The sequence below is a fragment of the Lissotriton helveticus genome, chromosome 3_1, assembly GCF_964261635.1.
Source record: "Lissotriton helveticus chromosome 3_1, aLisHel1.1, whole genome shotgun sequence".
Taxonomy (NCBI): domain Eukaryota; kingdom Metazoa; phylum Chordata; class Amphibia; order Caudata; family Salamandridae; genus Lissotriton; species Lissotriton helveticus.
In genome coordinates this window covers 1912928246-1912940352 of record NC_136061.1, presented here as the reverse complement: position 1 = coordinate 1912940352, position 12107 = coordinate 1912928246, and the positions used below count along the sequence as shown (strand labels likewise).

At 42.9% G+C, this 12107-nt stretch overlaps 1 protein-coding gene across 2 annotated transcripts in view; it reads left to right on the top strand.

Moving 5' to 3' along the window:
* Positions 1–12107, top strand: part of OSBPL5 (oxysterol binding protein like 5) — a 970364-nt gene that overhangs the window by 821119 nt on the left and 137138 nt on the right. For both annotated transcript variants that reach the window (XM_078682923.1, XM_078682922.1), the window contains one exon: positions 2642–2739. In XM_078682923.1, coding sequence (XP_078539049.1) covers positions 2642–2739 — 98 coding nt within the window. The remainder of the gene's footprint in view (positions 1–2641; positions 2740–12107) is intronic.

Below are 12107 nucleotides of genomic sequence, written 5' to 3'. Positions count from 1 at the left end.
GTGCCATTACAGTTTGGTGCTAATCATCCTAACAAAATACACAGCCCTCATCATAAGATGTGCCATGGCTCTTGTTTTTTATGAAAGTCATTTTAGTCACGATGTAATTAAAGAATTAGACCTTATTGATTGTCCCCCCATAATGCTCGACTGAAGGCTTGTTTTGACTTCTGGGCAATGAATCAACATCAAAAGTAGCTCTGCTTGTTATTTTTGAAGTTGAAACTCATTGAGACAATGCACTTAAGCTTTTGTGCCTAGGAACATCCATTTTGGCTGATTGCACACATTGGTTCAAGTGTTGTTGTCTTTTCTGGCAGTAGTGTTGGCTCGTTAATCATAACTGCAGAATGACTTTAACTCAATAATGCTACTAATTATAACTTGCTATGTGCTAGAAAGGTATTCTTTTATATGGCAATCCAGTGCTGAGTAAGCTACTGTTGAGCACTTTTCCCTTCACTCTGGTACAACACAGCCTCCATGCCTAACCTACTTGCATATACATGAAAAAGTAACACAAATGGATTAGAGAATGCCTGTACTGGTGCTCTGGGCAATCTTCAAATAAGCTAATTGAATGCATTGTGGCAGTTAAAAGTTATGTTAAAAGTCTCTTATGTGTTGTAGTATGGTTAATGAACCCTTAGCAAATTGTTCATTAACATTCTTTATTGACCTAAATTCACCAAAATCCCAGGGGTAGCGGAACTGACATCCCATGTCCTTTGTCTTTCACTCACACACACACTTACACTCACATTCATACTTTCATACACTCTCTCTCTCTCACACATAAACACTCTCTCATCCACACGCAAGCACCCAACAAACATTTAAAAGCATAATTTTCTTTTTTACTTACTTCAGCTGCAAAGAAATGTTACACCACAGCTAATTGTTCTCCATTTTGAATACACTAATAATGAATAATGCAATAATAATTATTATTAGTGTAACAAACAAAGTGACAGAAAACAAGGTGACTGAAGCCCCAACCGACGTCCAGAAGTACGAGCTGCCCCTGAGTTTCTGGTATTGATCTTGCCACCTCTGAACCAAGGGTCGCAAGGAGCAAGCCAGGAGTCACCACTGCAACCTCTGGCGACCCTTAAATGACGTCCATGAAATTCTGGTACTTGCGCAGTTCAGAGGTTTTTTTACTTTGCAAAGCGGGGAACACTGCAAATGCACGATCCCAGCAAGCCTTGAAGTCTCACCAAGGTGCTGCCTGTTTATCACTTTGGAAGGGTCCGTAGCAACTGATTAAGCTGAGACAATGTGCATGATGAATTTCACATTGTAACAAGGACATTTGCTCTTGAAATGTGATAGTTGAGCAATTTAACTTTCAGGGTTAAACATAACCTTCATCAAAATATAATTTTAGTCTGCAAAGAACTCTAATGCAATTGGACATTGCACACCATGTCCATGAAGAGAATCATATCCCAACTGTCTTTTCCAGGAGGTGTTGTATTTGATTGAATTCATAACATAGCAATATCCACTATTTAGCTCTACAAATATGTATTGATAAACCTTCTGCTTTTTGTCCGTGGCATTGTAATAAAAACCCAAAGCACAGGTAGACATATATTACTATCTATGAATGGGACTGTCCTACAAAAGGATGCATTTTGAAAGCAATGCCTTATGACAATCAAAAATTGTTGACTTTTCGGATTTTCAGAATCTTGCTCTATACAATGAAACATTACCTAATTGCACTGTGTTCTTTTTACTCCTGATCAGATCTGTATTTTAATTAGTTAAGCAGTCAATGTTGGTATGATTGTTATACATAATTTATAACGATGGAAGAATGGTTAAAACTAGCTATGAATGTTGTACTAGTATATATAAAACGTTATTTGTGAATGATTTAATAAAAACATAACATTTTGACAACTCTCAATCAGCATTGTCTCCTGGAAGAGGGGTAGAGGCTCCTCAGAATAGCAGGGGCTTCACTAGGAGAAGAGGATCATAACATTTTAGCTGAGTAACTGTGGCTTACACTTGTTCTGCGGTCCACACGTCAAAACAAAACTCAACATCCATAGACCCATGCATAAAGGCAGAAAAGCGAAGGCAGTGGTACATTTTGGTGTGTGCACCTGAAACTATTTTTGATTAATATTTGAATACACGTTTTGGTGTTTTGGTGTTTTTGGGCTACTCTGTTGACCACCATGCAATGTGTTTGCCACCGATAACATACAATTGCAGTGACCGGCCAATGTGTGGCAATTGATTTATTTGTTGCACAAAAAGTTGGTGGAATTACATGTATGAATGTTAATCAAGTTGCTTGTCTTGGCACCAGGGACATGATGATAAAGAGTACATACTCTGCAGGAGAATCATGGCTAGAAAGCAGTCTTGCTCTATATTTGGAGCCCGACAGACTTCAATTTCGACAGACCGTTTGTATTTTGCTGACTCACTAAAAATTCCACGCTCTCTCTGTACTATAATTATCAAATAACTTTTAGGTAATACTTCCCAAAAACTAACAATTGTATCCTTTTTGAAATTGTAGGAATTGTGCAGAGTACGTGCCACGTGATAACCTTTTTAAACAAAGTATTAGTCCATTTCATTCTACTAGATTTATTTGGCATTTGTGCTTCTTTAGGAATTTTATATGGCACAATGACGATGGAGCTTGGAGGGAAAGTCACCATTGAGTGCGAAAAAAGCAGTTATGTGGCAGAACTGGACTTCAAACTGAAGGTAATTTTATTGGCCCTTTCGTTCACATGGTTCCCGTTTGTGAAGACAGCCACTTGCACAACCTCCACAGCATCCCATGGCTGCTTGACTTTAGAAAAGATTTCTGTGCGCCTCTGTTTAACCAGCTCATGAATGTGAGAAAAGAGCGATGTCTAATATTTCATCATAAATAAGCTGTACTTTCTCTTCATTAGTTAATTTTTCTGTCCTTGGATTGTTTTGTGTGCCATTTTGTTACATTTAAGATTTAGAATCAGTCAAAAGGACACATTCTGCCATCACTACTAACTCTTTTTGGCAGGATTCTGCCATCCTGCCACTAGATGTCACTCATGAGAGCTCTTTACAAACCTGCTTTTATATCAGTATAGGTCAATAAACACATCAACACTTACCATACTCACCTGCCCCACTCCCTCTCAATCGGCCAGAAATCTCGGTGTGGTGTTTGATACTTCACTCTCAATGTCTCTTCAGGTTAATCGGACTGTGGCAACCTGCTGGGGCGTTGTCAGGATACTCAACAGAATTCGCAGCTATCTGTCTCTGCATGCACGTAAGCAGATTGCAGTCGCCCTTGTTGGCTCCAGGTTGGATTATTGCAATTCTCTATACATGGAGTCCAACAAGGGCCTCATACATCGGCTGCAAATCGTGCAGAATGCTGCTGCACGTTTTGTCCTAGACCTTCCTAAGACATCATCTGCCACCATCGCGAGGAGAGACCTCCATTGGTTGCCTGTCCAGCACAGAATCTATTTTAAAATCCTGTGCTTGACGTAAAGAGCTCTCGAGGATGGATCTAAAGGCGCTCTCAGCTCCCTACTTACCCGCTACCATCCCACAAGGTGCCTTCGCTCTGCGGGACTACTCCAGCTTGCTGTCCCTTGCTTCAGGCTTACCAGATGGGGAGCCAGGGCCTTTTCCGTCGTTTCTCCTCAGCTCTGGAACACCGTGCCTATGGAGATTAAAACTCTACCCTCTCTAGACTTGTTTAAAAAGGCCTTAAAAACGTGGTGCTTTTCAAGAGCCTATTCAGGATGAACTGCTTGGTCTGCGTCATGAGCTGGTTTTTTGAATTAGGCGCCTTGACGCCCACTGGGCTAAGTTTGCGCACGATAAGACTCCTATCATTTCATTTCATCATTTCATTTTAGTTCATTTGTCTGTTCCACTTCCCAGATGCATTATGGTCCTTGTAGTTCCCTCTCTCCCCAGAACCTTCGTAGATCACATCCTGGTAGTGGTTTCCTGTTCACTAGCTTGGTCCTTGATCCTTCTCTATGTTTGCACCAATCCATACTCTGTTTCCCTTTCTTGTGTCTCCTGGTTTCCTTGGTCTTTACCCTGCTCCAGGTCCCAGTTCAGCATTCCCTTAATTGGTGGTTCCCGGATTCCCTGCACCTGGTTAAGTCCTTGCACCTGGGTTTCTCCCTGCACCTGTGCCCCTACCCTAAGCCTCCAGCTGTTTTCATCTCTGTGAGCACAGAGTGCAGTGCTTTGTTACTGACTTCTGTTGAGTCTCCTTGTGCTCCTGATGCTGTTATTACAGGTCTGTCCTTTGATTCTGTATCCCTTATTCTCTGTATCCATTGTCATGTTTTTGGCTATTTGTAGTATCCATTTCTTTCCCTTGTTTTCATGCATTTCTATTCCTGGGTTAGCAGTGGATCATAGTATCTTGTCTGCACGCCTCTTGATCTGCACAGATATATGTTATATACACACTCCTTGCCTTGTGTTCTGTGTTCCTGTTTGTCTGCATATTTTTGACTTGCCTTGTTTGAGTGTAGATCTTGTTTAGCCTTGTATTTAGTATTTCAGCTCTGTGTATTCCAGTCCTGTTCCTGACACTGAATTCAGTCCAGTTTTTCCCTGAGCCCAGTTCCTGTGTTTGTAATTCATTCTGATTCTTTTAGCTTCCAAGGGTGCCAGTTAGACTTCTAGGCGTGTGTCTTTGGCACAGAGGAACATCCTGCACTCCTCTTCCATGGGAGCTACAAGGTGTCTCTCAGAACTATGTGATTTTAATCTGCTCCTTATTTTCATGTAAGATCTCATCATTTCACAGAGAGATCATGTCTATGGAGCAGACAAACTGTCATGTATGATATTCTATACTCTTGTTTATATTACACTCCAGTTTGTGGTATCCAGGTTAGCTGACAACCAAGGGCATGTGTTCTAGAATTTAGGAGGAGGGCAGACAGTTGTGGATTGTACCAGAGACTGATGCCAGCCTCCTGCTTGCTCTCATTAAAGGATGATCTACAGCAGTTTGACTACGTTTGATCCCTTACAGTCATCCAGTCTTGTCCCATTCTCACACTGCTTTTTCCCTGACCCATTTATCTTTTGGATGGAGAGCTTGGTTAACAAGCACCAGCAGCACCAACAGGTCTGACTTTGGCAAGCAGGTGCAATAGTTATTTTATTTTATTTTATTTTATCAAATGCTACAAAACCTAAACATGTCTGTCACATGCTATCAATAATAATTTGAAATAAAAAAAAAATACTTGATGTGTTCATTTTACTACTGATGTTTTTTAAACAACAAGCCTTTCAGCTGTGCCATGCATTTTTGGTATTATTACAGGGAAGGAAACAAGATTAGATGAAGGAACAACCAAGCATTAAAACTGTAGGTAGCTACCATCTTGTAATGTCACTTGCCTACTTTATAAAAGCAACTTCAAAATGTGATGGAAAATCAACTGAAGTGCAGGCACCCTACGTTTAGGCAAAATAAACAACAGTTATTTAAAGGTAAAAAGAAATGAAAAGCACACTTTGAAGCAGCTTGTCACCAAAGGAAAAGAAAGGATTTTAGGTGGATGAGAACAATGTGCACAGGCTTTGCTCAAGAAAACTCAAATTGAAGGTAGCAAATAAGTAAAGGGGACTGACCCATTATCTCATACTGTGTGCTGTGGTAGGCGGAAGCAAAATGTGAAGGACTATTTAAAAGACCAATAAATTATGTTTGCTGACCTTAAGTCCTCCAATGCACAATTATGTAAGAATTGTTTGGAAAAACAATAGTTGGCGAGACAGCTAAAGCATTTTACTCGGAAAGACGTAAAAGAGTTGACAGCAGATTATGGCTGTCGGGCTAATATAAATGCCTGTTTCCTGCCATTAGTCTGTGAATGTGCAGTTCTGACTTTGGTTTCCAGCTGTTCTCTTCTTTGAACATGATATGTATTACTTGTATAACTATCTCTCCTTGGGCATTTTCAAAGACAGAAGTATATGGCTCAGACTAAATCTGACTCCACGATGTTTGGAGGTCACCAGGTGTAATAAATAACCCCAACCATGCTTACCTGTTAAAATGGAATATAACATGCAAATGTATGCACCAAAATATGAATGTTTTGGTATTTTCTGGTCCTTTTCCCCGTGTATGATTTTGGCAGGTGTCACCAGCTTAAATGTAAGGCCTTGATCCTAAGGTTGCAGATTAGGGTAGGATATTTACCACATCCAGTAAATACAATTATCCCGGGTGAGGTATTTAACAGGTGTGATAAATACCTCCTTTTCTAATTTTTCAACTTGAAAATGAGGCAAAACAGGCAGAATCATTATTCAATCATTATTTAGGACACTGACTTCCACATTTCTTGCCTTTTTCCAGGACTTTTCCCCGGGTTCAACCTGCGGCACTGTATCCGAGGAACACTGTGAGAGTGTGATAATTATCAGTTCATAAGTCTGACCCTTGTGGAAGCTTTTGTCTGCATCAGGTTTGAAATTTAGTCCTAAACTTAGGCTTGAGAGGAAAAAAACAATGGTGCAAACTTGATACCAGCTGGTAATTATCTGGATGTGATGAACATCACACCACTTGTAATTGCAACCCCTGATCAATTGTGTTGGAGCAGTGTAGGAAAGTGGGTTTCTTTTGCAGTAACCCCCACCCATACCTTTTGCCAGATTTCCGATGCACTTTGACTTGATGTGCCCTGGGTCCCTGCCAGTCAGGTTCCCAGAGCCTGTGTCCGTGTCCAAAACTGTACCGTTGTACCCACAATTGGCCCCTCTCTAGCCACAGGTAAGCCCCTTGTAAAAGGTACCATGGGTACTAAGGGCACTGTGACCAGGGAAGGCCTCTAAGGGCTGCGGCACCTCTTGTGCCACCCTTAGAGGCCCTGCACCTGAACACCCACACACTGCAATTGCAGGTTGCGTGTTTTGGTGCAGAGGAAAGTGAAGAGTCGACATGGCACCCATCCCTGTGTGTCATGCCTGCAATCCACTGCCTGTGGCCTAGGTAAGTCACCCCTCTAGCAGGGTGCACTAGACCACAGGTGAAAGTACAGTTGCAAGAGCAGTGTACCCCTACAGTGTCTAAGTTCCTTCTTAGACATTGTAACTGCAGTAAACCCATAAAGAGTATATGGTCTGGGAGTTGGTCATTACGAACTCCACAGCTCCATAATGGCTTTAAAAAACCTGGGAAGTTTGGCAGCAAACTTCTCAGCACATTAAACTCACACTGATGCCAGTGTGGGGTTAAATGTAAAAATGCACTCAAAGGGCATCTTGGAGTTGCACCCTGAAAAACAACCAGCTCTAGTGTAGTTTCTGAATGACTACCTGCCATTGGCCACCACCAGACAGCTTTCTGGTCCCCTTGGTAGACAGCCTCCACTCTCTGGGTCCAGAAACAAAGCCCATCCTGGAACGAGTTGTCAGGCATCCTCCGCCATGATGGGCTGGATCCACAAAGGGGAAGCTTCAAAGGCCTGCCACCTTTGTGAACTGTTCCTGATTTAGCTTCCACTGGTTCTTCCCCCCCACTTTGAGCGGGAGATTCAGTGGGAAAACCAAGTGAGGAAGAGAGGTGTGCCCACCTTTGCCAACCCCATCCCTCAGGTGGGAGAAGCGAGATGAAGCACACATCTCAGTCCCCTCCATCTTGAAGATCAGGGGACACAGCTAATTAGAGAGAGGCTCATGCCCCCTCCCACTGGAGGGTGGCATAATAGGTGGTGTACACACCCATTGGTCCCAACCTGCACATTCCTGTAACTCCCCTAAATTTAGTATTTAGGGGCAACCCTGAACCTTGCCTCCTCAGATTCCAGGAAGAAAGAAGAAGGACCGAATAGCCGTACTTACCCAGGAAGAAGAGAACACCAACTGCTTTGGCCTCAGCCCTACTGGCATGTCCCGACTATGACCTGCTCATAGCGAGACCACAGCATCTCCAGCTGCCACCAGCCATCCAGAACCTGGAGGACCTGCCATGCATTCTCCGGTAAGAATCTGTCTCCCTTGATCACCGGATTTGCTCAACAAAGACTCCATCACAGAACCCGGATCCAGACAGCTCTGGGGTTCTGCACCACTCTACACGCGGCGCCCATTGCCCAAATAACCCAACACCATGAGGTGGTCTCCCGGGCAATCCTGAGCTGGGATCTGGTGCACGAGCTTCGGTCCGACATCTGCAGCCTCAACCTGACGGGTCCCCCGACCGAGACTGGAGCTAGTAAGAAGATCTGACACCTAAAGACACCCCTGCACCCGATGGTTCATGGCCTTGGGTGGCCAAACCGATGAAGTCCAGGCATCCCCAAGAACCCAACTTACCTCTCCAGGTATTGGTCGCCGTTAGGTAGCCTCCGTGCCTGAGCCTGCAGACATTTTCTCAAAGAGGGGACCGCCATAGCAAACCACATGGGTTCCAACGTCTTCTTGGCACTCTGCATCCAGCCGCCCCCATGTTGCTGATGGTGCAGCTCCTGTGTTGATTGTTGGCCCCTACTGTGCTGATCCTAACCCCAGGAGCTTTGCTCCCACATCCGAGTGGCCTGCTCGTAAGCAGTCCCTGACCGAAGGCCCCCCTTAGCCCATTTGGCTAACATTGGGCCCCTGCACTCTCCACGCGGCCGTCCTAGTGCTGTTGGTGGTGCAAGTGGAGTGCCTAAATGAACCTTGGTTCTAACCCCCAAAAGCTACTCTTGCAGGTCATTTACTTACCTGCAAACCGATAACCTTCTTTTCTCCCATAGGTTCTGAGTTTTGTTGTGTTGAACTGTTTTTGTATGAAAACAAAGTAACTTTGTTTTAAACCCAAAATTGTCGTACTTACCTGTATGTTGTAAGATCCGGTATGTGATATCTCAGTATTGCACCGCAAATACTCAAAGTAACTGAAAAGTAATCCTAAAGTAATCTAAAGTAATTTCTATGTATTCTAAACTGTTTTAAAAACAAATACAAACCTGTAACTAAGCCAATTCCATTTACAATGGCCTTTCCTTGTAAGGTTTTGCATTTGAATGTATATTTACTTGTTTGTGCCTAGTCCTGCTTGGTTCTAGAAATAAGGCATAAGTATTCCTTTTTGATACTTAGGTAATTGGTCTGGATTAAGTCTCTGAGATGGTGTAATCATTTCTTGATTGAGTGAATTCAATAAATGCTTAACACACTCTCATGATAAGCCTAACTGCTCGGCCACACTACCACAAAGAGAGCTGTTGTTACTTAGCTAATTTAGTCTCTGCTATACCTCTGGGGATCCCCTGGACTCTGTGCACGCTATATCTTACTTTGGTATAGTATATACAGAGCCAGCTTCCTACAAACAGGGATCGTAAATTACAGAGGCACTCTTCACCAAGGCATATATAAGTAACTTTCATATAGATTGAGAAGATAATGGCAAGACTATCCTTTTTGCAAAGTATATTAATATTTTCTTTCAGGCACCACTGGCATGATAAATACATGTTAGACATTGATACCCCATTGTCTTAGCAAGAACCCCACTTCTCATTTGTTCTAACGTGTTCATCACTGAGCACTAAAATAAAGGCACCAATAAACACTAGGATGATGAGTGCATATCATTTATAACTTTTGCTATATAAATACTATCAGAAATCGTGTCTATAGTTGGCAGAGGTATGGACGCAGTCCAGCAGAGTTCACAGAGTGACAGTCCTTTTCAGCAGCACAGCAGTCCTTCCTGGCGGAATGTCCTGAGGTCCAGAAGGGTACTGAGTTAGTGGTGTCAAGAGTCCAGTACTTATTTTTTTGTTTGATCTGTTTATTAGGAATTGTTAATAATACTGTTACAGCATGTAAATGGACAATATAGTAATACAGATGTATCAACAAATGATTGTACAATAGAAACATTTGAGTGTGCACAACCTTTCTAGTCTAGGTTACTGTCCCGCAATCTAGAATCTAGTAAGCGTGTGTGGCTCAAAGTAAGAGTAAGAGTTGCTTCATAAAATGACCAGCAAAGAAAAAGGAAAAATATAACTGGATTGTCTGCTACATTCCATGATAATAATATCAAACATATATATGAACTGTGTAACTGTGAGCAACTATTTAGCTCAAGAAAAAACAGAAATAAGCAATACAAGAGCAAAGCAAGAATAACATTAAGGACGGGGAGAAAGGAGTAAACAAATAGGTTCGCTAACGTTCAATGAAGTACCAGTACCCAAGGAGTTAAGTACCAACATTGCATTAAAATTCAGTTTCACTTCATCTATACATCGCAGTATGTACACACATAAACATTACAGACAATGAAATCATGACCTACACATATGTTCTTGGTCATGTAGTGGTTACGTATCCGTAGTATAATCTGCTACCCCTTCAGGGCACAATGCAATTTGGAGGGCCTCTACGATCCAATTTGATGAAATAGGGAGTTTACGTAGGCTCAGGGTGTCTTCTCTACGCAGAGAGATACTTCTTCTACTTTAGCCCAGTTAAGTACCAGGTGACCAGACCTGCAATGACGGTGGTTCACTAGATTTCCTGCATCTCATAATGAGGCGCTTGGCTACTATAATACCGAGATCCAAGAAGAGAGTAGTAGCCTATGTTTCTTGTCTCTTGTAAATATGCCCAATATGCACACCTCCCATGTGTTTGTGTGGTGCCAGTCAGTACATTCAAATAAATGATGCCTTACTCCCTTCCAATAATCTCATAATTTTGGGCATGACCACAACATATGCAAGATGTCAACATCATAATGACTGCATCGGGGGCAGCTTGCATCATGCCTGTGAAAGTAACAATTATTTTTTTACAGAGGGAGATATGCCCTGTGTATTATGTGGTACTGGATTAATCACAATCTAGCATAGTGTGGGACATATGTAGGGCTCGATAGGATCATATTCCATTCCCCAGGTGTGCATTGGGGAGCCAGCTCTGTCTCCAAGTGGTTTTGCAGGGAGGTCAAGTCTGTGGAAGTCTGCTGAAGAAGCGCATCCGCGAAACACTGAGTAAGATGACGCCCCTCTCCCATGATGTGTAGGTACTGGAGTGTGAGGTGCCTTTGTGGTTCTTGCTCAATGTTTCCCCAGTGGCATTGCAATGTACCAGTCCAAGTCGCATGACTGATGAAATGTCCGGGTGGTATTCCCTCTTCCTGTGTTAGGATATCGTAGGACATGAGTGGCAGTCCCGATAGAGGTCTCCCAATCTGTGTATACCATCAAGGGTCCAGTACTTACACCGAGTTGTGCCTCTGAAGTGGGGGAGACTTCAAAGAGGGACCTGTTGCCTAAGTGTCAGGAACACAAAAGACTTAGAACTCTCCTGTTCGAACTCTTGGGCTCATCTGCTTGTCGGTCTGTTATGCCAAGTGATGCCATCCCAGTCCTGCACTCTTAGAAGTGGACCTAGCATTCTCTGCTGCTAGAGCAGAATCGCCGCATTAGAGCTGTTGTGGGAACCGTAGTGGCACATTGCACTCGGAACAGCTGCATCGCACTCAGAACTAACGCATCGCCGCCACTGCATGTAGAAGATCAACGCATTGCCCCTCCAGCATGGATTAACACCTTCGGAACAACCCCATTTGGGACCAACGCTTCACTGGAGGACTCCAGCCCAACAAACCCAACTGCGTGGAGATCAGAAACGCATCTCATGTTGCGACAAGAATCAAGGTACTGATCACTCACTAGGCCCTGCGTGGTCCTGCATCCGAACTGTGGTCCATAGGGTTGGCCTAAACCCTCTACTTTGTCCCGGTACAGCGTGACCAATTCATTCTTTGAGCTCTATTTGCTTCTAAGCTCTGTTTTGCATTTAATCTTCAAAAATTCATATCTCATTTTCTACGCATTGGATGTTTGTCATTTATTTCTTGTTTTATTTATAGAATCATAATCTATTTTTATAATTTGGTGTGGAGTCTTTTTGTGGTATTTTCACTGTGTTACTGTTCACATAAATACTTTACAAATTGCCACTTAAGTTAAAACTGAATGCTCTGTGTCAAGCTACCTGAGGGGGAGCACAGGAGAATTTAGGTTGTGTTGTGAACTACCCTGACTAGGATTGTGGTTCCTGCTTGGACAGGGTGC